This window comes from Rattus norvegicus, chromosome 5 (assembly GCF_021556685.1).
Source record: "Rattus norvegicus strain SHRSP/BbbUtx chromosome 5, alternate assembly SHRSP_T2T, whole genome shotgun sequence".
NCBI lineage: Eukaryota > Metazoa > Chordata > Mammalia > Rodentia > Muridae > Rattus > Rattus norvegicus.
The window spans coordinates 43,382,515-43,409,982 of record NC_141538.1 but is presented as its reverse complement, the minus strand read 5'-3'; the positions used below and the strand labels follow the sequence as shown (position 1 = coordinate 43,409,982).

The window sequence follows — 27,468 nt, the reverse complement described above, 5'->3', positions numbered from 1 at the left end:
TTACGTTCTTGCTTTGGTATGGTCAAAGAAAATTAACTTCATTTGGCAGCTGCCACTACTCTAGCAATGGCCACAAAAGGAAAGAATCCATTCATTATGGTCATTCATAGCTGATTCCCTAACTTGAGTATTGCAAACAGTGCTACAATGAATATGCATGTACAAATGTCAACCAAGTATAGACATTATTTTCTCTTTTTAATATAAGGTTGCTAGTTGTACAATTCCTCATATTTGTACCCCTCTAAAGTCACTTAATATTCTTTTTATTTCATTGATTTTATTCTTGGACCATTTCAGACACATATACAGTGCATTCTGGTTTAATCTCACAACTTCACTTAACATTCTTTGGTAGCTATCATATCAGTAACGACAGCCTGACCATATTAAAGGTTTTGGCTGGAAGTTATCACTAGTAGTACTGAGTAGCTCCTACTGCATTTCATAAAACGATACACACTTTCTGTGATGTGAAGGTTGATCAGACTGCTGGCCAATCTGCCGACATCAGTGATTCCCAGCAGCTTCTTCTGATTAGTATTAGCAAACACTAATAGTCTTTGTCTGGATGGTGGTGATTTTATAAAATTCAAGCACTTCCTAATAAATCAGTTTATTAGAATTTAGTTTACTCCATGCTTTCATCCATTTCCTTTCCTATGTTGGAATTTTAATTCTCCAGACAGTGGACTTACTTAAAGATGATGACATTCTGTTAACTATTTCCCAAGTCTTCTGTGACAGAATAACTAACCTTAGACATAGCCATTCAAAAGAGACACCAAATGCCAATTTCATATGCCAGTTTGCTACAGACAATGTTCAAGATAAAAATCACTGGCAAGCTACATCCTACTACAAACAAAAGTTAGCATTTAAAAATTCATATTTTTCAAAATTAAATCATAAAATGTCCCTCATTGTTATAAATTTCAAATTTTTGGAGCAAATCCATATTCTGTTTACTTACCAGGTTCTTACAATAATACTCCCATAAAATGGTGACAACTGAAAGGTTTGGCTCCCAAAAATCACAAAGTGTCAAACAACAATGAAGATGCATTCGTAACTGCTCTTCTAATATACCATCCTAAAAAATAAAACTGAAGTCATAAAGCAGTAGAGGGTTCTGGTAGCATGGCTATCGTTTGATAATGTACTCAACAACCTACTTCTAGAAAGATAAAGAATATGTACCATCAAATCGTGGCCTTCACAACCTTCAGAATACTGGGCATAAAACAAAACTCATTTGAAGACCACTAGCATAGAATGGAAAGTTTACAATTCAGTTACTTAAAAACAAACATAGAACAGATGTCTGAAAACTGATATTAGAAACCCAAAGAACAAGAAAGGAAGGAAGGAAGGAAGGAAGGAAGGAAGGAAGGAAGGAAGGAAGGAAGGAAGGAAGACAGACAGACAACTAAAGAAATGTGAAATGATATAATTAAAATGTACAAAAAATTCATCTTAAGAATTTAGGCAAATTCTTTTCAAAGAATTTTATTTGCGCTTTAGAAAACCACAGATTGGTGCTAGGAAGTAGTAGAGTTACAAAGTGTTACCTAACATTCAGGAGGGTCTAGTCCCACTAGCAAAGAAAAGGTATTATTAGAAGGCTGAGAGATGGGGAGGTATGGACACTTGCTGCTTTGATCCCAGGACCACAGAGTAAAAGGAAAGAACTGACTCCTGCAAGTCAACTTCTCATTTCTATTATACAGTCCATGGTCCATGTGTATCCATGCACACGGCATCAACATAAATAAGTAACAATATTTAAAGATAAGATCTCCAAAAGGACTCTAGAAACCTCCAAGTCTGAGATAAGAAAACAACTCCGAAGATGGATTTGAAAAAGAGGCAGAGGAAGATATCAACTAAGAAAAACTCATAGATTTCAGCTTTTACAAAATGGGTTGTGGCAAAGAATAGTGAGAAGTTAGTGAGGAAAATGCATAGGGCATCCACAAGCAGGTGCTCAGTACACAATAAAACACACAGGTCTAGAACTTGGGAGAAGTCATAGCTGTTAATAGTTCTTAGAGCTATAAGGCTAGATACCAATAAGTTAAGGAAAGAACACACATAAACATGAGGAATAAATAAAAAGTAGAGTTTTTTGGAATTCTAACATTTAGTTACTGAGTAAAGGAATGTAGATGAATATATAAAACAAATGACCAATGATATGGGAAGAAAATTAGTTATCATGAAAACCAAAACAAATATTTTAAATACATCCAATGATGACAAGGGTTGAATGTCATTGACAAGTTGGGGAAAAATGAAGACTCTTAAAGACTCAATGATATACAAGTGATGCCTATGACAAGAGTACTTTCAACATGTCAGAAACTCAATTATGGGTAGCTGAGAAGATAAGAGGGGATGGAGAATATATTTTAATGGAGATACATAAAGAAAGTCCCTCAACAAATGAGAAGTTACCCTATATAGTGTTTATGGAAAGAAATTAGTTTCTGGTAGAAACAAGAACACTTTCTCTACAAAAGAAAAGTGTTCCAAGAGGTTGGAAGATACACATTTGCAAAGATAGAGACGTTCTCATTTGCCACGTAGATGTTCTCAATAAACTGCCAAGCAAGTTTAGTGGGATGAGTACAGCTAAATGTGCTACAGAAGTGTTCTAAATTAAGTCATTAGGATACATTGTCTTTGTTCTGGTTTCCTCTTTTGTTTTGCAAAATGTGTATAGTGGACTGCTACTTAACACTTATGATCAAGAATGTACAGGTGGAACAAGTAAGAAGGAATGATGACTTTCCTCCAGCAATATCCACCTGTGGACAAGAATGGAGTAGAAGATAAATGGGACTTTTCAGATTTAAACAGGGAAGAGTTTAGGAATTAAAGATTTTCTAAGGTAATGACTGTATTTATTGTATAGTCTACATTGTTTAAGAAAGAAAGTCAGGAAGTGGAAGAAGACAGAAGTAAATATAAAAAGACCAAGTAAACAATGATGACCAAACATGAGTCACTGCAGAGGAGTGAGTTAAGTATGTCCATCATAATTAAAGCATCTACAAGTTCTCTCAGGCCAAGAATATTATCTTCAGGGCTCAGTACAATGTCTCATTCATCAAAAAGCCTTCATAAATGTTTAAGAAACAAATCTAAGACTCCGTGTGAGACCGTTTCTACTTAAGTACCTGCATATTCATTTAACCAAGTTCATCATTGTGACTTTATTATGAAAGCAAACCTAGATCTAAGCTCATCCTGGTGTTTACAACATTAATACTGAGCTAAGCTTAGTTACGTGAGTACAGCAGGAAAAAAAAGTGTCTTGTAAAGTTTATGTTGAAGGGTTTATCTGGAATCTGAAACTTGTTTTGTCATGTAGTATCCAAAAAAATACACTCAATCCAAAAAAGTGGGCAAGTTGGAAAGGAAAAGAGAAAGGTGCACCACTGAAATCTATTATACAAAACACTATATATCAAAAGAAAATGAAAAGAATTTACAGTAGATGCCAGATTTGATCTGTATTCTTGGAATACAGAACCTACATTCTCTGTGCTATATACAACTGGAAAGAATTAAATACAGCATTGTAGGAGAGATCTTTTTATTTTTTTGAAGTTGTAAAAATATTGACCTTTAATGGCTACAGATGAAAATGAAATGGTTTCAAAATATTATTCACTGTTGCGGAAGGATAGGTAAGTGAGTCAGTTGAATGTGATATATAAAAATGTTTGTTTATAAGCGTACAACCAATTACAGAACATGTTATATAGATGTTCCCACTCTATACTCAACTATTCCATTATTCTAAACCATATGTGTGCATCAACTAAACTGCAGATAGAACAGACTTGTCAGTCTTCAGTTTCAGACAATTAAGACAAGAGCATAGCATGGCAGGAATAGAGGAAGCAGTAAAAATATTCATTTGAGATCACAACCACAAAACAAACCTAAGAATACCTAAGAATATTTTTTATTCATTTCTTTGCCTGTAATTCCTCATCAAATTATTCAGAGGGAAATAACAAAAATACTACAGAACACAGAGGTGGTTTCCACACATATCTGGAAACTATATGAGAAGATTCAGAACCCAATTCTAACATTTTTTAGCTAGCTGGCCAAACCTATACAAGCTGTTTAATCCTTCTTAGCCTATGTGGGAATGGCAGCATTTAACTTTAATAGTTCTGTCATGATATCTCTGCTCAAGAAGCATTATTAATTTATCTTGGTTCCAAGTCACTGAACCCCAGGCTAGGTAAACTGAGATGGTTGATCATCCAACCTGTTTTTAGGGATTACATATCTTAAACCTTAAAAATAGATTCAACTGCCACCATTAAAATGCTAGTGTGCCTGCGAAAGTACATGTATCTGGAACAAGGTTAGTGAATGGGACCTAGAGAGGAGGGACCTAGTGAATGAGAAGAAGGTCTTGGGTCTAAACCTTAAGTGTCAAAGTCTTAAGTTAAAGGAAGTCAACATCTAAAGAGAAAAAGGTATGTGAAATATTAATTAAAGTATTGATTAAGGTATCAATTACAAGCAAATATTTCTATGGAAAGGAGTTTAATAGCAAATTCTTTCCTGTTGTCCCTGACCAATATATGTCTATGTAAGAAATAGTCTATGACAAAGACCTCAAAAATTCTGTAAACCTAGCTTTATGAAAAATGTTTTAATTATTAAATACAAAGAAATAGGGGAGAAAAGGCTAGGAGAAGGAAGTTTCAAGCACACTTGAAATATCAGCTTACCTAGGAAACTAAAGCTTCCAGTTTCTGACCCTGATGTCGAAATTGTTACTAGACACTAACACTATCTAGACTACACTGAAATTACTTGTACTTGGTTTGCACATAGTCAATAAAAATGAATTTAATTTCAGGTGGGGAAGATTCAAAAGGGAGGGTTGACAAAAATCAGTATTCATATATAAATTCTAAAAGAAGAAATTAAAGAATGATTTAATGACAAATGACAGTGGCCAATGCAATGTATATTTATTTCATGACTACTCCCTGATATCGTACATTCCTGAATTAAAAAAATATATAAGTGTTTTGGGTTACTAAACTAATATATTATAAAACAGAAAAAAGCAATTAAAATTACACAAGAAAGTATGAAACGAAAATACCTTTAGAGTGGTTAGGGAAGTATTTTAAAATAAAATTCTTAGGCTCCCAGAATTCTAGCTGACACCTAGCTCATAACTGGTGAAGTTCATGTAATAACTAGAAACATTTACGTTCATGTTCAGTGAATACAAACAGCACATATGCCTTCAATCCTTTGCAATGGTTTCAGATATTCAGCTTCTTGGTATGGAGAAACGGCTTAGTTTTCATATGTATCACTTCTATAAGCACACACACACACACTCAAAGCCATATTTTTACATTATGATATTTACGTCAATTCAAGTTTTAAATAATCTTCACTAACAGAAAAGCAATTTATTCCCCAAATTAAAAAATATTCTACACCATAACCTTCCATAAAGGGTTACTTACATTATAGAACTTTACAGAGCTACAACATATTTAAAGATGAGATGAACAGTGCATTTAAAACTATTTTAAAGGAGGTCAAGTCTGACCTCTGGGCCATGAAGCACTACATTAACAGCGCTGTGGAAAGAAAAATGATAAGGTATGAAATGAGTGCTCAGAAACGGGGACCTTATCAGTGAGGATACGATTCAAGCCTGTAAGACAAATTGCTCGGCAAGGCAAGTCACCTCCCTGCTCCTGCTGTGAGGAGGATAGAGCTGCATTTCCATACCACCAGCTCTCTCCTCCATCATGTCGCCTGGCTTGCTATCACAGTCAAGGAGTGGCTTATAACTCCACAGCATCTTCCACTTATTTTGAATACATTCTTTCAAAGTCACCAACTAAGATAATTATCTTTGTCCTCTAACTGACAAGTTCAGTCTTAAAAATAAAAACCTTTAAAGGACTTAATATGAATTACTTAGTTGACCCTTCAGAGAATCTCTGATTTGTAATAAATTATCATTTAAATCATTTTAAGTTTGCTTAGCTCCTATAGGTAAAATTTACACTATACAATGCAGAAGTCGCACACCGCCTCACTTTAGTGCATACCTGAACAGTGACAGACTGTTTCAAAAGTTCTTCTACAAAGCTCCAATTTGATTCCATCTGTCTCTGAAAAAAAGAAAATACAGCTATGTTAAACTATTGCTCTTGAATACATACGTACTTAAAATTATGGTATAAGTGTAAAGTTCTATCGTTAAGATACCCTTGCAATGTCTTTATTTCTTTCAGTAAAATCTTAGCTAACATACTTGGAAAAAATAAATCTACAGTTGTTCTAATAGAAATCGTATCTGGGCATATTTTATTTTATAAAAGTAGTACATCTATAGCCTTATCATATTTTAAATACTGAATTTGTTGCTACATATAATCTAACTGAAAAATGATATAGCAATTATTTATTTTTAAGTTTACATGGGAGTGTTCTGAACTCTGCTTACATGAGATTTTCCTTCATTTTATTGTAATATCCCAATATAATCTACTTTATTAAATCTTTTATTTTTACATATAAAAAAAACCCTTGATATTCTTTCTTTGTCTGTACATTTAGTGTTTCGATTATTATATGGAGGGAAGATTTTCTTTTTTTGGTCAAATCTTGATAATGCCTTAATTTAGCAAATGGTCATCTATCTAGCAATTGCAATTCTATGCATGACTCTGTAGCAAGGAAGAAAGTGACAGTGGACTTTTAGGAACATTTACAACATTTCGCATTTCTAACAAGAAAGCCTGGAGGATGTTCTCTCAGCATATCAGTGCGTAGAGACTGAGATATGTGGGCAATGGTTAAAACCAGAAGAATGAAAAGCACTTTTTAAAAATCAAGTAATTTCTAATGCAGAAAAGATATAAAAAGTTTTTAAATTTCAAAAAGCAAATTAAAGATACAACATATGGTGGTGTACACTTTTGATACTAGCAGTCAGGAGGCAAATCTCTTTGAGTTCAAGAGCAGGCTGGTCTGATCTTGTTCCAGGCCAGACTGGGCTACTAGGGAGGCTATCTCAATCAATCAATCAATCAATCAATCAATCACTCAGTCAAGGTACAGACTCCTATCAGACTGTCAGATGACTGTATTTATAAAGATAAGCCCTACTTAATAAAAGATATATTCATATATTCATATATATTCATTACTTGTGTTTTGAAAAGGCTGGAAAAATTCACATAAAATACTAGCTGCACTAAACCAATATTCCATTATTAAAAGAAATACAGTAACAGTAGTAGTCAGCAACCAAGACAGCCTTTTATGATCACTTACCCTTGGACTGAAGCATTTATATAATTCCCTCCACTACTATAGATGGGATGCTTATCAACAGACTACCAATACCTATATGAGTGGCAGTAGGTCACTTCCATGAAGCTTCCAACTTGATAATTTTGAACTTAATCAAGGAAACTCCCCTACTGTGAGCAGGCCTGAAGCCCACAAGATAGGAAACTAAAACAATCTGCCCAAAGCCTCCAGCCCCAAGTAAGCCTCCAGGAAAATCCCGAGGCAGGAGCCACCTAGACAATGACCCCCCACATTCTCCAAGTCTTAGAAACTGAGAGTGAGCTATGCATTGTTTCATTTCACTACCCCTTTGTTACATAACAGTTATTAAAGTAATGACTTATTACTCAAAATAATCACTCATCTCGAGCCATTAGAATCCCAAAGCCTGGAAGGAGGTCTATCATACTAGATAGTTTGAGGATATGACAGAGAAGAGGCTGGTCATACCCATGCAGTCTTAGGGCAGGATTTGATCCAACCCCATAAACCAATAGTGTGACTTTGGGTCACTGGCCTAGAGATCAACTATGAGGGCTAAGACTGGTCATGCATATGTAATGGTAGTCAAAAAAAAAAAAAACCCAAAAAACTAAAAAACTATGAACACTAAAGATAGCGCCTACCTTGGTTAAGAATACACTCTGAATACTGTCACACAGTGATACCAGGTTAGTATGCTCTGACTCTCCATGAGAGAAAAAATGAAACTCTCCATTTGGTACACCACCTGTTCTCTACCCTATGTACTTCTTACCTATCCTACTTTTCTTTTTTAATTTAATTTTTTAAACTATTCTTTGTTTTACAATCTGACCAGCCCCCACCTCCCAAGAAACCAAACACCCCTCCAATCCACTCTTCCTGGTTTTCTTTTTCTCTCTCTTTTTTTTCCAGGAAAGGGAAGGACTCCCACGGATATCAACCAGCCATGTATAAAACAACCTAAGATGAAAAGGGTCCCAAAAATAAGATCAAGCTACACAACAATAACATGCACAGAGCCTAGGTCAGTCTCGAACAGACTCCCTGGGTGTTGGCTCAGTTTCTGTGAATCCCTATGAGCCCTGGGTAGTTGATTCTGATGATTTTCCTGTGGTGTTCTTGACCCCTTTGATTCATACAATCCTTCCTCCACTCCTTCCAAGATTTCCTGAGCTCTACCTAATGTGTGGCTGTGGACCTCTATATCCATTTCCACCAGTTGCTGAATAAAGCCTCTGTTGACAACTGGCCTAGGCACCAATCTAGTAGTATAGCAGAATAACATTAGAAATCATTTCATTGACTTTTGTTCCCCATTCATGTATGGTTCTATCCTAGGTCTCTGGACTATCCAGCCTCTGGGTCTTAGACCTCCAGGCAGTATCAGGAATAAGTTTGTTCTAGTCACATGGGTCAAGAAAATTTACTCATAATAGCTAGAAATTAAAAACAACCTAGATGACCCTCAACTAAAGAATGAAAAAGAAAATGTGGTATATTTACACAATGGAGTATTACTCAGCTATTAAAAACAACAGCGTCCTTGCCTAGGAAGCGCAAGACCCTGGGTTCGGTCCCCAGCTCCGAAAAAAAGAACCAAAAAAAAAAAAAACAACAGCATCATGAAATCTGCAGACAAATGGATGGAACTAGGAAAAAATCCTGAGACATACGGTAACCTAAACCCAGAAAGAGAAACATGGCATGTATTTATTTATAAGTAGATATTAGTTCTAAAGTACAAGAGAAATATGCTACAATCCACAGACCCAGAGAAGCCATGAATCAACGAGGGCTCAATGGGGGGAAAGAAAGGTAGATGACAGGACACATGAATCTCCCTGGGGAGGGGAAATAAAATAAATTTCAACGCTAGAGGGGGAATAGAGGAACAAGAATAGGAGGAATCAGGTAGGGGGAGGATGGAGAGAGTACTGGGAGAGAAAATGGAATGGGGGTTGGGGGGGAATATCTCAAGGACAAGGTAGAAAGCTAATACAAAAGAAACTCCCATGAAATCTATGAGGATGATCTTAGGAAAGACTCTGAGCAATGGGGTATAGAGAGCCTGAACTGGCCAACTCCTGTAACCAAGCAAGACTTTCAGCACAGGGCCTGGATCACCAGCCACATAACCTTCAACCTACAATTTATCCTGCCTACTAGATGTGCTGGGGTAAAGGTAGCACAGCAATTATTAGAGTAGCCAACCAATGACTGGTCCAACTTGAGATCCATGCCTAGCTTGCTTTCTATTGCTCTGGTAAACACCATGACCAAAAGCACTTAGGGGAGGGAAGGGTTTATTCTATTTTACAACTTGTAGACCATTATGAAGAAAAGCAAAGGTCAACACCCTGGCAGAGTAATGTGGAACAGGACAGGGTTGACACAATTCAGTTTTTGTTTTACAAATGAATCGTGTTAATGAGTACATTTCAATTGTCCTATCAAGGCATTTAAGACACAAAAATGTCAGGAATGTAATTCTTACACAGATAATTTCGAAAATGTAGACTACATGATGGTTCTAATCTAAGCAAATTAAACTATGTATCAAAGAAGGTTGATGACAAAGACTGTACAAGGATCAACCTCAAGATGAAGGGCTACAAGCAACTAATGACTGCTAAGAGAGGAAAAGTTGGTCTTCTTGAGGGATGAGGCTTTCTCTGATCCAACATTAAAGAACAAGTGGTCAGCCCTAAACACATAGGCATAGAAGCATCATTAGGTGGACTCAGCAAGTTGTACTTATATATTTATACATATGAATACATGCAACAATAAAGAAAAAGAGAAAAGCTTTGTCTTAAAAAAAAAAAAAGAAAGAAAAAGGTAACTACCGTGTCCAAATTCAACATAAGAAAATATAGTACCAAAAAAAAAAAAAAACCCAGTAAAATTAAAAATATATTTTACTTCTACATAATTTAAATTTAAGCAGGACAGTATTTTTCCTGCATATTACCTCTCACTATAATAACGCCCACATGTCAAGTTTCTAAAAGCCAAGTCACAAAGAGGTCATAAATCTGGACCTATGTTTCCCATTTTTTGATTCTACCATTAGAAAGCAAGGTGCTCACTTAAGCTTTGTAAACAATAGCCCCACTCGAAAAAGAAAGACAGTCACTCCTACTTTCCACCTCCAGTATAGAAACTTGTGTAACTCTCATTTTAAGATTATATCTCATAACTTTTATTTTGTTACCATTTCAAACGCTTCAAAAAGGAACATCAATGCCTGATTGATCACCCCATGTTCTAGGTATAAAAAGGAGTCAAAATTGATTTTACAATGCCCAAAAGAACTTCTTTCCTTTAAATTGTGTTTGGTTTTTAAATAGATTGACTGAGATTTTAAGAGGATAACAAATTCTCATCTAGACTGAAAGAACTAGAGCTTCTAATAGAAGAACTGAGATGCTGTTTTGTTTTTACAGGCTTATAAAAATAATAATCACATCTGAAACATACTTAAAATGTAAAGATTTCACATCAAACCATGGGGAAAGTTGGAACATCTAATTCAGTGCACAATATTTCTCTGGTGAAAACCATATAACCAATATTACGTCTTACCATCCTTCACACATTATTCTCCAGTGAAGTAAAGCATACTACCATATAACCACGTTCTATGGTACAGCTAGCTATATCAATATATCATAAAGAGGAAAAAGCATCAAGGCAATTTTCAAATTTATGATCTAAAAATATTTCAGATCCAAACTAGCATCTGTATAGTTACTCTGAAGGTATCAACCAGTATGTCTTTATAGTAATGCATAAGAGTGACTAATTTACTAATGAGGTAACTTGGAAATGAAAGTGAAAATCGGATAGGATGAACGTCAGCTAACATAAAATACCTACAGTAAATTGGAACTCACGGTTATTCTATCTCTATCCTATCCTATCTACCTCTAAAAGACAATCTTTTGGAGAATTCTTAAAAACAATCAAGTATATCTAAGTGATAAAAGAAGGTGACCTTTAATCACCATGCATCTCTACTTCTGTACCTACAAAATTGATATATCATTTTCTCTCCTACTTTTTAACACACTAAAAAGTAAATACACTTTAAGTGCAAAATGCATTTCATACCCAATAAAAACCATTACTAGAGGAAAAAGCTAGACTTTTTTTTTTTTTTAAAGCCATAACAAAGTTCAGAAATACTGGAAACTTTGAGCCCCAAAAGAAATACTTTCGTTGCATTACATACAAAACCCACCGATTCATTTCTGAAGACATATGCTTTCCCTCTGACACTCTTGGAGAATTTTGACTAGAAGAAAACTTTGGAGCAATGCAAACCATGACTTTTCTACAAGGAAACAGAGGATCAAAAAGGCCTAAGCAGTTTACTGAAAGTCATACAAGTACTTATGAGCAGAAACAGGATTGAAGATCAAGACTTCTACCAATTGCTTTTCATTTATCAAACAATAAAAACATGCATTTTCAATTTTTCAAGATTAGTAGATGTTTATAGAAACATTATATAGAGAAAAAAAACAAAAGAAAAATCATTTCCCTATGACCTGAGCATATATAAATCTTACCATTTCATCCAATACACCATGGCGATCAATCTGGAACAATGATGCTACATGAACACTAATCCACCAACTAAAGCCTAATGGATCCTTGGCATGGGTTATAGAAACAGGTCTTCTTTGCTCACTTGATTTTTCAAAAAGTGTTCTAAGTAGTTTATTCAACCAATTCCAAAATGACTATAGAAACAAAAAGAACATGATTCAGTTAAATTATGACACTGTTCAAATGACCTTTCCTGTTTATAATGAAATAAACACACAAAACAGAACATCAATTATGAACATTGATGTATTTTATGCTTTAAAGGTATCTTTTCTCAACACCCTATAGAATGTTCTAAAAGTATATCTTTTAAATATATCATCTGGTAATCCTTACAGATGATTTTAAAACTAACGTTTAAGCCAACAGTCTTATACTGAACTTCTACTTGCAAACTTACTGTATTTAGAAATGTTTTCTTTTCAGTTGCATATACTTTTTACTAATCTGCCTATTCTTAATGATGATCTTGAAAATAACAGGACATGTTCAAATGTCTAGAAAAGAAAAGCAGCTATTTTGTTCTTAGACAACTCACTCATGTCCAACCCAGTTTACATGTTAATATTATTATTATTTGAGAGTTTCTTTTTCAGGGAATTAAACCTAGGACTCTGTTGCCGGGCAAGTGCCCTTTCACTAAGCTCTATTTCAAAGATTTTTTTTTTTTCATTTTGAGGCAGGTCCTGGCTAAGTTGCCAGGCTGGCCTTAAATTTACTCTATAGCCTACACTAAATTATTTATTTCCTATATTGTTTTTCTATACTCCACTCCTTTCCTACTCTAATAGCACTGTTCTCCTGAACTACCTTGTAGCATTTAATGTTGTTCTACTGAAAACTGCTTTATTTTGCCTTTGTTGGCTGATGAGTAATTTTATTTGTTTGACTATAATGAAGACGGTACTTCCACTGAATTGATTCTTCTGCTGCTAAGAAGTCAGCCATCAAATGGTTACTTTTCCTGTCTGTGTGATGCTAAGGAATGAAACCAAGCAATCTGTGTATGTGACACCCAGTCCCTCATTCTTTAATCTCTTTGTCTTTAAACTTTAGGACTTCACTGCCACGCACCAGGTGATTCTTTCTTTAGTTATACTAAGCAGGATCTTTGGGTTTCTTGATTTGATTAGTTTTCATTAAAAATGGAAAACTATTCTCCTGCTACTTTATTTGTTTTACTCCCCTCCTTTTCCAACTACAAAAAAATGCTTCCTTATTTCCTATTTGTGTTTCTCTCCTTTATATTATACACAATCTTTACTCAGTCTCCCTGGTACCATTATAAAACACTCCTAAGCTGAATCACTTCAGCATCTTATAATATCATAATAACGACATATCTACTATCCCAGAGATTGAGGGAGAAGGCAATTTAGAGACCATCACAGTTACCCATACTAAAATTTTGTCTCAGCAAACACAAAACCAAACCAATACAAAAAGGGAAGTAACTTATCTTCATCTCAAGTTTTTGCACTACGCTAAGCAGTCAGTGAGAAATATTGCTTAAAAAGTTACACTAACTGGTTTTCTGGTGCTTCCTTGACCTATATTTACCAGAAAAGAATCCCTTGTCCCTACTTACTTGTACCAGCATAGGTACTGTATAGGTTATAACCCTTTTCAACTATACAAGTCAAGCTAACCCAGGTCTAATACAGGGCAATCTTCATTTGGGTTGTATTCTTCAGACATGTCCCATCATGTTTTGAGCAAACAATATTTGGCATAAGATGTTTCTGGCTAAATTTAATCTTTCATGGACCTGTCTAAAACCACTATTATTCCAAGAAGTCTCGCTGGTGTTCATTAGAAAGTGATCATTTTTGAAACCAATCTGTATATACCAGCAATCTGCACCATTGTAGTTAGAATTGGCTACTTTTAGTGAAAAAGATAGGAAGTGTACATATACAAACACACATCAATACCTACCTCTATTCTAATTCACCATTTCATTGCTTATACTAGCTTCTCTCCTTCCCATTATGTGACAAGCCTGAATCATATTATCCACAACATATTTAAGCTTTGTCACTTACAGACTAAAAATAGGTCTAAAATTGTCGCATCTCAAATAACAATGTAAAATAAAAAATGTCTAAAACAGATTTCGCCTGTCTCCATCTAAGGCTTGGAAATAACCCTGTGGCACAGTTCTCTCGACCCAAAACCCACCCTCCCCCTACCTCCACCATGAGAAAGCTGGTCTCCCAGGAGTGCTGTCACTCCTAAATACACAGGTGAGACAAACATTTTTTGCTCCAAAAACTGGTCAAAGAGGGACCGAGGGATCAGCAACTTCCAAGCAACTGCAGACAGGATCTCTCCAGCCTCCATCTGTGCCCCAGAGTTAACACGATGGCAAAGCTCTCCAGACCAAAGTTCCGCCCAGAGAGCTGGTCTCCAGGACTGCTCTCACTCCTAAGATAACAGGCTCACAGGCCCATGGGAGGGACAAACTCCAGTCAGAGACAGCAAGACCAACTAACACCAGATAAACAGATGGAGAGAGGCAAGGGGAAGAAGAGAAGCCAAAGCTAACCAGCATCAGCAGAACCCAGCTCTCAACTACAGCAAATCCTGGCTACCCCACCACACCAGAAAAGCAAGACTAAGATTTAAAGTCACAGTTCATGATGATGGAGGACTTTAAGAAGGACATAAACAACTCCCTTAAAGAAACACAGAACAACACAGATAAACAGGTAGAAGCCCTTAAAGGGAAAACACAAAATTCCCTTAAAAATTACAGAAAAATACAACCAAACAGGTGAAGGAATTGAACAAAACCATCCATATCTAAAAATGGAAATAGAAACAATAAAGAAAGCACAAAGGGAGCTAACCCTGGAGATAGAAAACCTAGGAAAGAGATCAGGAGTCTTAGATGCAAGCATCACCAACAGAATGCAAGAGATAGAAGAGAGAATCTCAGGGCAGAAGACACCATAGAAAACATTGATACAACAGTCAAAGAAAATGAAAAATGCAAAAATCTACTAACCCAAAACATCCAGGAAATCCAAGACACAATGAGAAGATCAAACCTAAGGATAATAGGTATAAAAGCCAGTGAAGATTCCCAACTTAAAGGGTCAGTAAATACCTTCAAAAAAATTACAGTAGAAAACTTCCCTAACCTAAAGAAAGGAAAACTCCAAATAGACTGGACCAGAAAAGAAATTCCTCCCAAAACACCAAATTCACAAAGTAAAGAAAGAATATTAAAAACAGTAATAGAAAAAAGTCAAGTAACATATAAAGGCAGACCTATCAGAATAACACCAGACTTCTCACCAGAGACTGTGAAAGCCACAAGATCCTGGGCAGATGTCATACAGATCATAAGAGAACACAAATGCCAACCCAGGCTACTCTGCCCTGCAAAACTCCTAATTAACATTAATGGGGAAACCAAGACATTCCATGACACAACCAAATTTACACAATATCATTACAAAACACCGGCCCTACAAAGGATAACAGATGGAAAACCCCAACACAAGGAGTGAAACTATACCCTAGAAAAAGCAATAAAGTAATCTTTCAACAAACTCAAAGGAAAACCCACACAGACATAATTCTAGGTCTAAAAACAAAAATTGCAGGAAGTAACAATTATTTTCTTTAATTCTTAACATAAATGGACTCAATTTTCCAATTTAAAAAAAAAAAAAACATAAGACTAACTGACTGGATACATAAAGAGGACCCAGAATTTTGCTGCATATAGAAAACGCACGTCTGTGGCAAAGACAGACATTACCTTAGAGTAAAAGACTGGAAAAAAATTTTTTCCAATCGAATGGTCCCAAGAAACAAGCTGGAGTAGAAATTCTGATATTGAATACAATGAACTTTCAACCAAAAGCTATCAAAAAAGATAAGGACACTTCATACTCATCAAAGAAAAATCTGACAAGATGAACTCTCAACACTGAACATTTATGCTCCAAATGCAAGGGCACCCACATTCATAAAAAACTTTACTAAAGCTCGAAGCACACCATATACATCACACAGTAATAGAGGGAGACTTCAACACCCACTGTCAAACAATGGATAGATCATGGAAACAAACTAAACAGAGACATAGTGAAACTAACAGATACTATGAAGCTAGCAGAGCATGTGTCCTTGTTATATGTTTGAGCATCTTTTAATTATGCACAGGAGTGGTATAGTTGGGTACTCAGGTAGCACTATGTTCATAGCATCTTTATTTGTAATAGCCATAAGGTGGAAAGAACCCAGATGCCCTTGAACAGAGGAATGGATACAGAAAATATGATACATCTACACAATGGAGTACTACTTAGCTATTAAAAACAATGACTTTATAAAATTCTTAGGCAAATGGATGGACCCAGAAAATATCATCCTGAGTGAGGTAACCCAGTTCCAAAACAAAACACATGGTATGCACTCACTGATATGTGGTTATTAGCCCAAAAGCTTAGAATACCCAAGATACAATTCAGAAACTATATGAAACTCAAGAAAAAGGAAGACCAAAGTGTGGATGTTTCAGTCCTATTTAGAAAAGGGAACAAAATACTCACAGGAGGAAATACAGAGACAAAGTGTGGAGCAGAGACTGGCGGAAAGGCCATCCAAAGACTGCCCCACCTAGGGATCCATCACATGTGCATCCACTAAACCCTGTCACTATTACTGATGCCAAGAAGTGCTTGCTGATAGGAGCCTGATATGGATGTCTCCTAAGAGGCTGTGCCAGAGCATTACCCATACAGATTAAGGTGCTTGCAGCTAACCATGAGACAGAGTGTGGGGACCCTGACGGAGGAGTTAGAGAAAGGACTGAAGGAGCTGAAGGGCTTTGCAACCCATAGGAAGAACAAAAATACCAACCAACCAGATGCCCCAGAGCTCCCAGGGACTAAACCAACAAAAGAGTACACATGGGGGTTACCCATGCTCTAGCCACATATGTAGCAGAGGATGGCATTGTCTGGCATCAATAGGAGGAGAAGCTCTTGGTCCTGTGAAGGCTCTTTTCCCCAGTGTAGAGGGATGTCAGGTGTTGAGGGGGAGTGGGTGGGAAGGTGAGCATTCTCAGGGAAGCAAGGAGAAAGGGGATGGGAGAGGAGGGAACCAGTAAAGGAGATAACATTTAAAATGCAAATACATGTAACTATGCAAATTAAAAAAAAAGTACATCTTCATTAAAATATGAAAAAAAAAGAAGGACCCAATATTGAGACCAGCCTTGGATGTATAATGAAACCATGTCCATATATGAATAACTAAATTATCTAAAAAAAAGAATAATAAGGAATTATGGACCAAATGGATTTAACAGATATTTATAGAACATTTCATCCTAAAACAAAAGAATATACCTTATTTTCAGCACCTCATGGTACCTTCTCACATACTGACCATATAATCGATCACAAAACAGGCCTCAACAGATACAAGAAGATTGAAATAATCCCATGCATCATATCAGATCACAACAGACTAAGGCTGGTCTTCAGTAACAAAAACAACAGAAACTCCACGTGGAAGCTGAACAACACTCCACTCAAGAATAACATGTTCTAGGAAGAAATATTTATGAAAATGAAGGCACAGCATACCCAAACTTATGGGACACAATGAAAGCAGTGCAAAGAGTAAAAGTCATAGCTAGGAGAGCCTCTAAAAAGAAACTGGAGAGAACACACACTAGCACCTTGATGGCATACCTGCAAGCTTTAGAACAAAAAGAAACAAATATACCCAAGAGGAGTAGAAGGCAGGAAATAAGCTCAGGGCTGAAATCAACCAAGAAGGAAAAAACAAAAAAAAACTATACAAAGATTCAACAACAACCCCAGAAGCTGGTTCTTTGAGAAAAATGAACAAGATAGATAAACCCTAAGCCAGACTAACCAAATGGGGCAGAGACAGTATCCAATTTAACAAAATCAGAAGTGAAAAGGAAAACATAATAAAAGAAATAGAAATTCAAAATTCATCAGATTCTATTAAAAAAGTCTATACTTAACAAAACTGGAAAATCTGGAAGAAATGGATAATTTTCAAGAGAGATACCAGGTACCAAAGTTAAATGACGATCAGAAAAACCAACTAAACAGTCCTAAGGAAACAGAAGCAGTCATTAAAACTCTCCCAACCAAAAGAAGCCCAGGACCAGATGGGTTTGGTGCAGAATTCTATCAGACCTTCATAGAAGACCTCATACAAATACCGTCCAAACTATTACACAAAATAGAAACAGACGGAGCACTACCAAATTCCTTCCACGAAGCCACAATTACTTTTATACCAAAACCATACAAAGACCCAACAAAGAAAGAGAACTTCAGAGCAATTTCCATTATGAATATTGACACAAAAATATTCAATAAAATTCTCACAAACCAACTCCAAGAACACATCAAAATGATCATGATCAAGTAGGCTTTCATCCCAGGGATGCAGGGATGGTTCAATATATAAAAATCAATAAGCGTAATCCACTATATAAACAAACTCAAAGAAAAAAACCACACGCTCATTTCATTAGATGCCCGAGAAAGCATTTGACAAAATTTACAACCCCTTCATGATAAAAGTCCTGGAAAGATCAGGAATTCAAGGCCCTAAACAGAGTAAAAGCCATGTATGGCAAACCAGTCGCTAACATTAAACTAAATGGAGAGAAACTTGAAGCAATCCAACTAAAATCAGGGACTAGACAAGGCTGCCCACTCTTTCCCTACTTATTCAATATAGTACTCGATTTCTTAGCCAAAGCAATCAGACAAGGAAAGGAGATCAAAGGGATACAGAATGGAAAAGAAAAAGTCAAAATATCACTATTTGCAGATGATATGATTGTATATTTAAGTGATCCCCAAAGTTCCACCAGAGAACTACTAAACCTGATAAACAACTTCAGCAAAGTGGCTAGGTATAAAATTAACTCAAATAAATCAGTAGCCTTCCTCTACACAAAAGAGAAACAAGCCGAGAAAGAAATTAGGGAAATGACACCCCTCACAATAGTCCCAAATAACAAAAAATGCCTCGGTGTGACTCTAACCAAGCAAGTGAAAGATCTGTATAAGAACTTCAAGTCTGTGAAAAAAGAAATTGAAGAAGACCTCAGAAGATGGAAAGATCTCCCATGCTCATGGATTGGCAGGATTAATATAGTAAAAATGGCCATTTGTTTTGCCAAAAGCAATCTACGCATTCAATGCAATCCCCATCAACACTCCAACTCAATTCTTCATAGAGTTAGAAAGAGCAATTTGCAAATTCATTTGGAATAACAAAAAACCCAGGATGGTTAAAACTATACTCAACAATAAACGAACTTCTGGGGGAATCACCATCCCTGACAGAGCAACAGTGATAAAAACTGTACAGTACTGGTACAGAGACAGGCAGGTAGATTAGTGGAATAGAATTGAAGACCCAGAATGAATCGACACACCTATAGTCACATGATCTTTGAAAAGAGGAGCTAAAAACCATCCAATGGAAAAAAGATAGCATTTTCAACAAATGGTGCTGGTTCAACTGGAGGTCAGCAGAATGCAGATCGATCCATGCTTATCACCCTGTACAAAGCTTAAGTCCAAGTGGATCAAGGACCTCCACATCAAACCAGATACACTCAAACTAATAGAAGAAAAAGTGGGGAAGAGTCTCAATCACACGGGCACTGGGGAAAATTTCCTGAACAAAACACCAATGGCTTATGCTCTAAAATCAAGAATTGACAAATGGGACCCCATAAAACTGCAAAGCTTCTGTAAGGCAAAAGACACTGTTGTTAGGACAAAACGGCAACCAACAGATTGGGAAAAGATCTTTACCAATCCTACATCTGACCGAGGGCTAATATCCAATATATACAAAGAACTCAAGAAGTTAGACTGCAGGGAGACAAATAACCCTATTAAAAAATGGGGTACAGAGCTAAAGAAAGAATTCTCAGCTGAGGAATATCAAATTTGAGAAGTACCTAAAGAAATGCTCAACATCCTTTGTCATCAGGGAAATGCAATCAAAACGACCTTGAGATTTCACCTCACAGCAGTGAGAATGGCTAAGATCAAAACTTCAGGTGACAACAGATTCTGGTGAGGATGTGGAGAAAGAGGAACACTCCTCCATTGTTGGTGGGATTGGAGACTGGCACAACCATTGTGGAAATCAGTCTGGAGGTTCCTCAGAAAATTGGACATTGCATTGCCTGAGGACACAGCTATACCTCTCTTGGGCAAATACCCAAAAGATGCTCTAACATATAACAAAGATACATGCTCCATTATGTTCATATCAGCCTTATTTTTAATAGCCAGAAGCTGGAAAGAACCCAGATGCCCTTTAACAGAGGTATGGATCCAGAAAATGTGGTACATCTACACAATGGAATACTACTCAGCTATCAAAAACAATGACTTTATAGGCAAATGGATGGAAGTAAAAAGTATCAGCCTGAGTGAGGTAACTCGACCACAGCAAAACGCACATGATATGCACTCACTGATAAGTGGATATTAGCCCACAAGCTTAGAATACCCAAGATAAATCCACAGGCCACATGAAGCTCAAGAAGAAGTAGGATCAAAGTGTGGATGCTTTGGTCCTTCTTAGAAGAGGGAACAAAAATACTCAAGGGGATTAATATGGAGACAAAGTATGGAGCTAAGACTGAAGGAGAGGCCATCCACAGACTACTCCACTTGTGGATCCATCCCATATACAGACACCAAACTCAGATAATATTGCAGATGCCAAGAAGTACTTGCTGACAGGAGCCTGATATAGCTGTCTCCTGAGAGGCTCTGCCATAGTCTGACAAATACAGAGGTGGAAGCTTGCAGCCAACCATTGGACTGAGCATTAATTAGGTTTCCAAAGGAGGAGTTAGAGAAAGAAGGGAAGAAGCAGAAAGGCTTTGCAACCCTTAGGAAGAACAATATTAACCAACGAGAGCCCCTGGAGCTTTCAGAGACCACCACCCATAGAGTACACATGCAGGGACCCAAAGCTCCAGCTGCATATGTAGCAGAGAATGGCCTTATCTGGTATCAATAAGAGAGGAAGCCTTTAGTCCTCTGGATGCTCGATGCCACAGTGTAGGGAAATACTAGGGTGGGGAGGCAGGAGTGGGTGGGTGGGTGGTTGGGGGAGGACACTCATAGAAGCAGGGGGAGGGGGAATGGAATAGGGGGTTTCCAGAGGGGAAACCTGGAAAGGGGATAACATTTGAAATTTAAATAAAGTATCTCCTAAAAAAAATAGCAAGTTAAGATATAAGAGAAAGGTAGGATTATTGCAGGAGTTATTTTCTGAACTGATCCCAGGGAATGGCAATCCACTATGAGAATAAGGCACTATTGAAACACACACACACACACACACACACACATACACACCACACACACACACCCACACACCACACATACACACCACACATACACACCACACACACCACACACACACACACACACACACACACGATTTCATTGTTAGCATGGCATGGTGGTTCACATCTATAATTAGAATGCTGAGGCAGATAAGAGTACAAGTTCCAAGATAGCCTGGGCTAAATAGTGAAATCCTGTTGTTTATGGGTCTTTATAAAATTCTGTTTAGCAGTGTAAGTACACAGTCAAATCGGTATATTCTAACACTATCTAGATTATTATTTTCAACCTCTGTACTGTGTTTTTATTCATTTGAAATAAGTGGCTTCAATTATTTCTTTTTATATTCTGCTTCGTGCACTTTCTAAATACACTACTTTTGTGCATAGGGAACACTAACATGATTCTAAAATTAGAGATATATGAAAAGCCACCTGAAGCAGGGTAGCAAGAGAGAGACATTTAAGGGAACATGAGGGGGAAAAAAGACCCTCACTCATGTTTGAGGATTGCTCCCAGTTTAGAGTCAAATGACCAGCACAACAGAGTGTGACACCGTGAACAAGACCTGCAAAAGCTCAAGTCTGAGAAAATTCCAGCACTGAGGAGAGCAAATGCACACAAGGTTCACCTCTAGTCAAGCAGCATTTTACAACTGAAAGCTGCAGGAGAGGGGTCCAGCACTTGTAATGGAGTGACACTGGCTATCAACTACAGTCAACAGCAGCCCCATGCTTGGAGGAGTAAGACAATGCAAACTGAACTCTTATGTTGTTGGTGATGTTGGAGTGTGTATGTGTATGTGTGTGTGTGTACCTTTTTTTTTTTTTAAGAGAAAGAACATGAAATTGGGTGTATAGCAAGGTAGGGAAGGATCTGGAAGGAATTCGGGAAGAGGAAAGAAAGCATACGCTCAAATTTATATTGTATGAAACACTCAAAGAGTAAATATAAACATTTAAAAAGTTCAAGCATGGTTAGCATAGCTATGAATATTTCCAGTATAGAAACAGAATTTCTTTTTTGGAAGAGATATTTCGAAGATATTTCGAGTTAAGAAAGGTAAAGTAGAAAAGAACACAGCTTAAGGTTTATATTTGAGTACAGCTTTGGACTTCCCCATATATAAACCTGCAGTTTTCTGAGAATTTCACAAAACTATACAAATCAGTGGTTTTCAACCTGTTGGTTGTGACCTCTGGAGAGTCAAACGATTGGGGTTGCCTAAGGCCATCAGAAAACACAGATATTTGGCATTACAATTCCTAACAGTAGCAAAATTAGACCTATAAAGTGGTAACAAAAATAAACTTATGGTTGGGGCCACCACAACATGGGGAAGTATATTAAAGGGTTGGAGCACTAGAAGATTGAGATTGTGCTTAGAGTAACAACATACTTTTTAACTCCACATCCCCCCAGGTTCCCTGTGACTTTGAATTTTACTCTAAAAGCAGTAATATCATAGAAGCACATCTGGAATTATTTACTGTATGAACTCATTTAAATGAACGATACGCATTCAGAACTAAATTAAGCTCCTTTTACAACACTTTGAGATGTAGTATCAAAAGTCTCAAAAATCATACACACATAGCTATTATTAAGCTACTTAAGGGTTACTTGCTCTTGAGAAGACCATACTTGTGCTCTTGAGTGACTTGTAGACTTTGCCTAAGTGCCTTTTCCTAATGCCTATGCTTACAACAGAACAAACAAATAAAAACCACTTAACTCTGTCCTGTACATCCTTCTCCATTAGCTAGTTCAGTGAATACACTTAATTCTTCCTTTTCACAATGCCCCAGATAGATTTTGGGTCCCTTTCCAGTACCCAAACCTAATCTAGCCATGCTGCCTGCACAATAAGCAACTCCAAGGCCTCCTTCCACCAATATCTACCACTCAGCCAGATCCAATACACCCTTCTCCAGGTTTAGCCTGGTGAATCCACCTGATCCTGCCCTCCTCCTGTTCCCCAAAATGCTCAGATTTACACCCAAATCCAGGTCTGGACCACAACGGACCATGCAAATCAGCTACTCTATGTCTGCTTGACATCATTAACCTAATCCATAGCCAATCTCTAGACTCAACCTGACCCACATGTCCTCTTTTCCACCTAGCCTTCTCTTTTCATATCAGACACAGAAATAAAAAAGTCCATCTCCCAGATCTTTCAGGAAAAAAAAAAATTTAAAGAAATACCTGTTACTCTGCTTCAGATGGAGTCCTATAAAAAATGTTTGCCAATTATCTTAACTCCAGATAAATCCCAAGACATGAAATCTAAAATAATAAACTTTAAAGAATTAAGGTATTTAAAAAAAAAAAAAGTCAGGCGGTAGTAGCACAGGCCTTTAATCCCAGAACACAGGAGGTAGAGGTATGTAGGTGGATCTTTGTAAGTTCTAGACCATCCTGGTCTACAGATTTAATGGGTAATCTACATGACCAAACGCTGAAGGACCTTGTCCCCAATTGGTGTTTGACCATCATTAAAGATGACAGCAGCCAATGGCTGGGAAAAGGGAGACTGGGAGCAGGGGAGGATGCAGGGGAGGAGAGAGAATCGCCATGACTGGTGTGTGTGTGTGTGTGTGTGTGTGTGTGTGTGTGTGTGTGTGTGTGTGTGTGTGTCTTTCATTCTCATATCCAAATCGCTGTGGGGCAGGTGGCTGGAAGCATGACCTGCCGGGAGCAAAAAACGGAGTAGCCAAACTCCATGCTACAATATTTTGTTAAAAATGTGTTTGCGCAGGTATTTGTATTTTCTTTCCTCAATGTCTTTCTCATGGTTTATAACATCAATGGAGAGAACATCAGTAGTTACCACTTTCAAGTTTTGATATACTAAAAGGATGTCCTTCAAGGGACATTGCCACCTATTCTAAAACATGTAATGTGTTTACGGTTATATATTGGTCGTTATATCACAGTAGACATAATTATGGTCTAGTTATTATTTTCATTTGGAAATTAAGCATAACATAAGGAGATACGATTATGTGTCAAATCGACAAGGGGTAGACATGTGATGACTACTCTTGGTTACAACTTGACTCCATCTAGAATTAACTGAAACCTGGATAAACCTGTGAGGGACTTGAATCATTTGAAGGGGGAAGATCTACACTAAACATGGGCCAAGCCTTCCAGTAGTACCCATATAAACATGAAAAAAAAGAAGCTCTTGCTCGCTGCCTGCTTGCCCTCATTCTTGCAGGTGAGTTTATTCTCTCACTTGTATTAAGAGTCTATTTTGGAATTCTGGAATATACTGAAAACTAGCTGAGACAGTTATCCAGACCCAGGCTGAACAACTACTGGATTCATGGACTTTCTATCAGGAGACAGCAATTGTTGGAATAGCTGAACTATAAGTGTAAGCCCCTCGAATAAACTCTTATATAGAGACTCATTTTATTAATTCTGTATCTTTAGAAATTCTTGACTAATATGATATCTAAACAAACAAAGAAAATCCTCAATACAAGGCATGAGAAGCCCTCTTTTGAATTGTTGTTCAGGTTTGCACATGAGACTCCCTTGGTCACTTCCACACCAATGGAAGAAGATACACCTTTAAAAAACTGAAGACATGACATGCTTGACACACAGGGGACAAAGGACCCAAGGGCTATCTTACCCAAAGGCCTCCTCCCTAAGGAGTAGCTTTCATGGTACCTGAAGGCTCCATGCTAGCTTCCAGCTGAAGGAAGCAACCAATAGGTCTACCAACTCTGACAACTATGAACTACATCAACCAAAAGGGATGAAAGCCATAAGGGTGTAGTACTGATACACATACCCTGGCAGTACCCAAGAGCTCTCTAGACTTAAGTGTGGGGAGCGGGTGTGGCGGCAGTCCCAAGATGGCGCCCGGGACTGCAGGTAAGTCTCATGACTAGCACCTGACTTCCTCACACACCTGAAACTAGCCACGTCCATTGTGAGAGCAGAGCGGGCGCACCATGACGCAAGATCAGGCCATGTGACGTGAACCTATGAACTGAGATTACACAGTCTGGACTGAGGAGGTGGAGTTGAGGGAGGATATAAGGGAGTGTGCTCACAGGTTGGGAGGAGAGAGAAGAAAAGAAAAGAAAGATTCCTATTTTCATGTTGTAAGGTTCCTGAATAAACCGCTTTGAGAAGAACGTCCTGGTGTCACTCGTTTCTGCAGGACAGAAACAGAAACGACACTTAAGACCCGCGCAGAAGGAAATCACACCTGGTACTGGAAACCTAGTCAACTTATCTGGGCTAGTGTAATCATAAATCGAAGACAAAACTACAACTGCCCCACACTTAATATGTAACTACAGTCTAAAATTCTGTTCTTATACCCACAAATACATCTATTTTCACTCCTGCAAAAGAAACTTATCATCCAAACAAATGGGGACTATTACAACAACACAACTGAAAAAATGCAAAGTGGTGGATCCCAGTCCCATCTGATGACATCTACAACAAATTAATGCACCTAAATAAAGATCAGGGATCGTTTCAGAAGAGGATGGTGGTGATGAAAAGATTGTTAAGAGTCAGAGAAACAGGAAGTTTGCTGTGCCAGAGAAGCTACACCTGTCCTCAACATAGCTGCCTAGATACAGTCGGAACAAGAACAAGAATGACACCAAGAGACATACTAGTGTGGAGGGAAAGCTCAGGAGAATTCAACCCTACAGAAAGAGTTACAGGCAACTAAGGAATGGTAACAGTGGGGAAAAAGTCTTCCCCAGAGAAAAGTACCAACACACACAAATATATATGCAACCACAATAAAGAAAAAGATTCTGTGAATCTGAATGAGAAAGGCATGGGGGGTTGATAAGGTTTGGAGTTAAATGATACAATTATAACCTTAAAAAACAAAACAAAACAACTCCAACTCTCCTTTGTACTGCCTCATCTTGAAATGCTTTTCTGAGGTGAAGTCGGGAACTCCAGCTGCACTTTAGAAGAGCTCTCTGAAAATAACTCCTCAGGCTCCCTAGTGCAGAGCCACTAGGCAGAGACAGACAGAGCAGATCTATCTCTGGCTCCCGCCCTACTGCTGATAAACTTCTACATTAGCACCCAGCAATTTATGGTTTTAATTCACCAAGACCCATGGCTTCTTGTCATTCCAGTATATCTTGAGTATACTGGCATATGTGCTCACACACCCTTTTCTCTGCTTTCCTACATAAAATGATATACTATAATCCTTTGCATTCTGCTCATTTCATTTCACAATGTATTAGGGAAATCATATTACTTTAGGATTCTTCCTATTTCTACTATGTGTACACACACATACACATACACACCACACACACACACACACACACACACACACACAATGTAAAATATTTGTTGTGTCAACTTGATTAGGCACAAGTCCCCAGATAATAGATTAAATATTATACTGGATACACATTTTTAAATTTTCTGAAGTTGACATTTAAATTAGTAGACTCGGTAAAACAGATTGCCCTCCTTAATGTGTGTGAATCCCTCCATTTAACCAGACATGTTACTGAAATTAAAAAGCTGCCCTCAAGATTAAGGAAGACTTCTTCAAGTTGGTGTAGTGAGTTATTTTTCCTTCAAACTTGCAATGGGACTACATCTGCCAGCTCTCAGGCTTTCAGGACTTTGGACTCAAACTGAAACTTGTATAGACAGTTCTCCTGGGTTGCCAGGTTCCACATACATGCCAGGATCAGCTTCTATAACTATGTTAGTCAATCTCTTATAACGACCTTATATATCTACTGATGCACATTCTCTGGAAGATACAGACTAATACAGCAGAATAGTCAGGTATGCAAATATAATACTATGTATGTGCAGCCATTCTCCTACATAAGGAATTTAACATACAAACTAGTCACAACAAGCAAATATCAATTTTCCAACTTACTTCTGCAGCAGACCATTTACTTCTGTGGTCTAGAAGATGAATAAGTAGAACCCATAATTCTTTAACACAGGAGCATGGGTAGTGACTAATCATTAATGCTTCTGAAGGCATAACCTAAAAAAGAAGCAGAGCTATTTACATGTCACATAGATGATTACTATAAAGAGTTAAAATATTTTCTCAATT

At 37.3% G+C, this 27,468-nt stretch overlaps 1 protein-coding gene across 2 annotated transcripts in view; it reads right to left on the bottom strand.

Annotated features, from left to right (window-relative positions):
* Mms22l (MMS22-like, DNA repair protein) overlaps positions 1–27,468 on the bottom strand; it is a 115,946-nt gene that overhangs the window by 76,923 nt on the left and 11,555 nt on the right. For both annotated transcript variants that reach the window (XM_087548841.1, NM_001135780.1), the window contains 4 exon segments: positions 27,283–27,396; positions 11,928–12,101; positions 6,120–6,182; positions 974–1,093 (listed from right to left, as the gene is read on the bottom strand). In XM_087548841.1, the coding sequence (XP_087404967.1) occupies positions 974–1,093; positions 6,120–6,182; positions 11,928–12,101; positions 27,283–27,396 (471 nt within the window).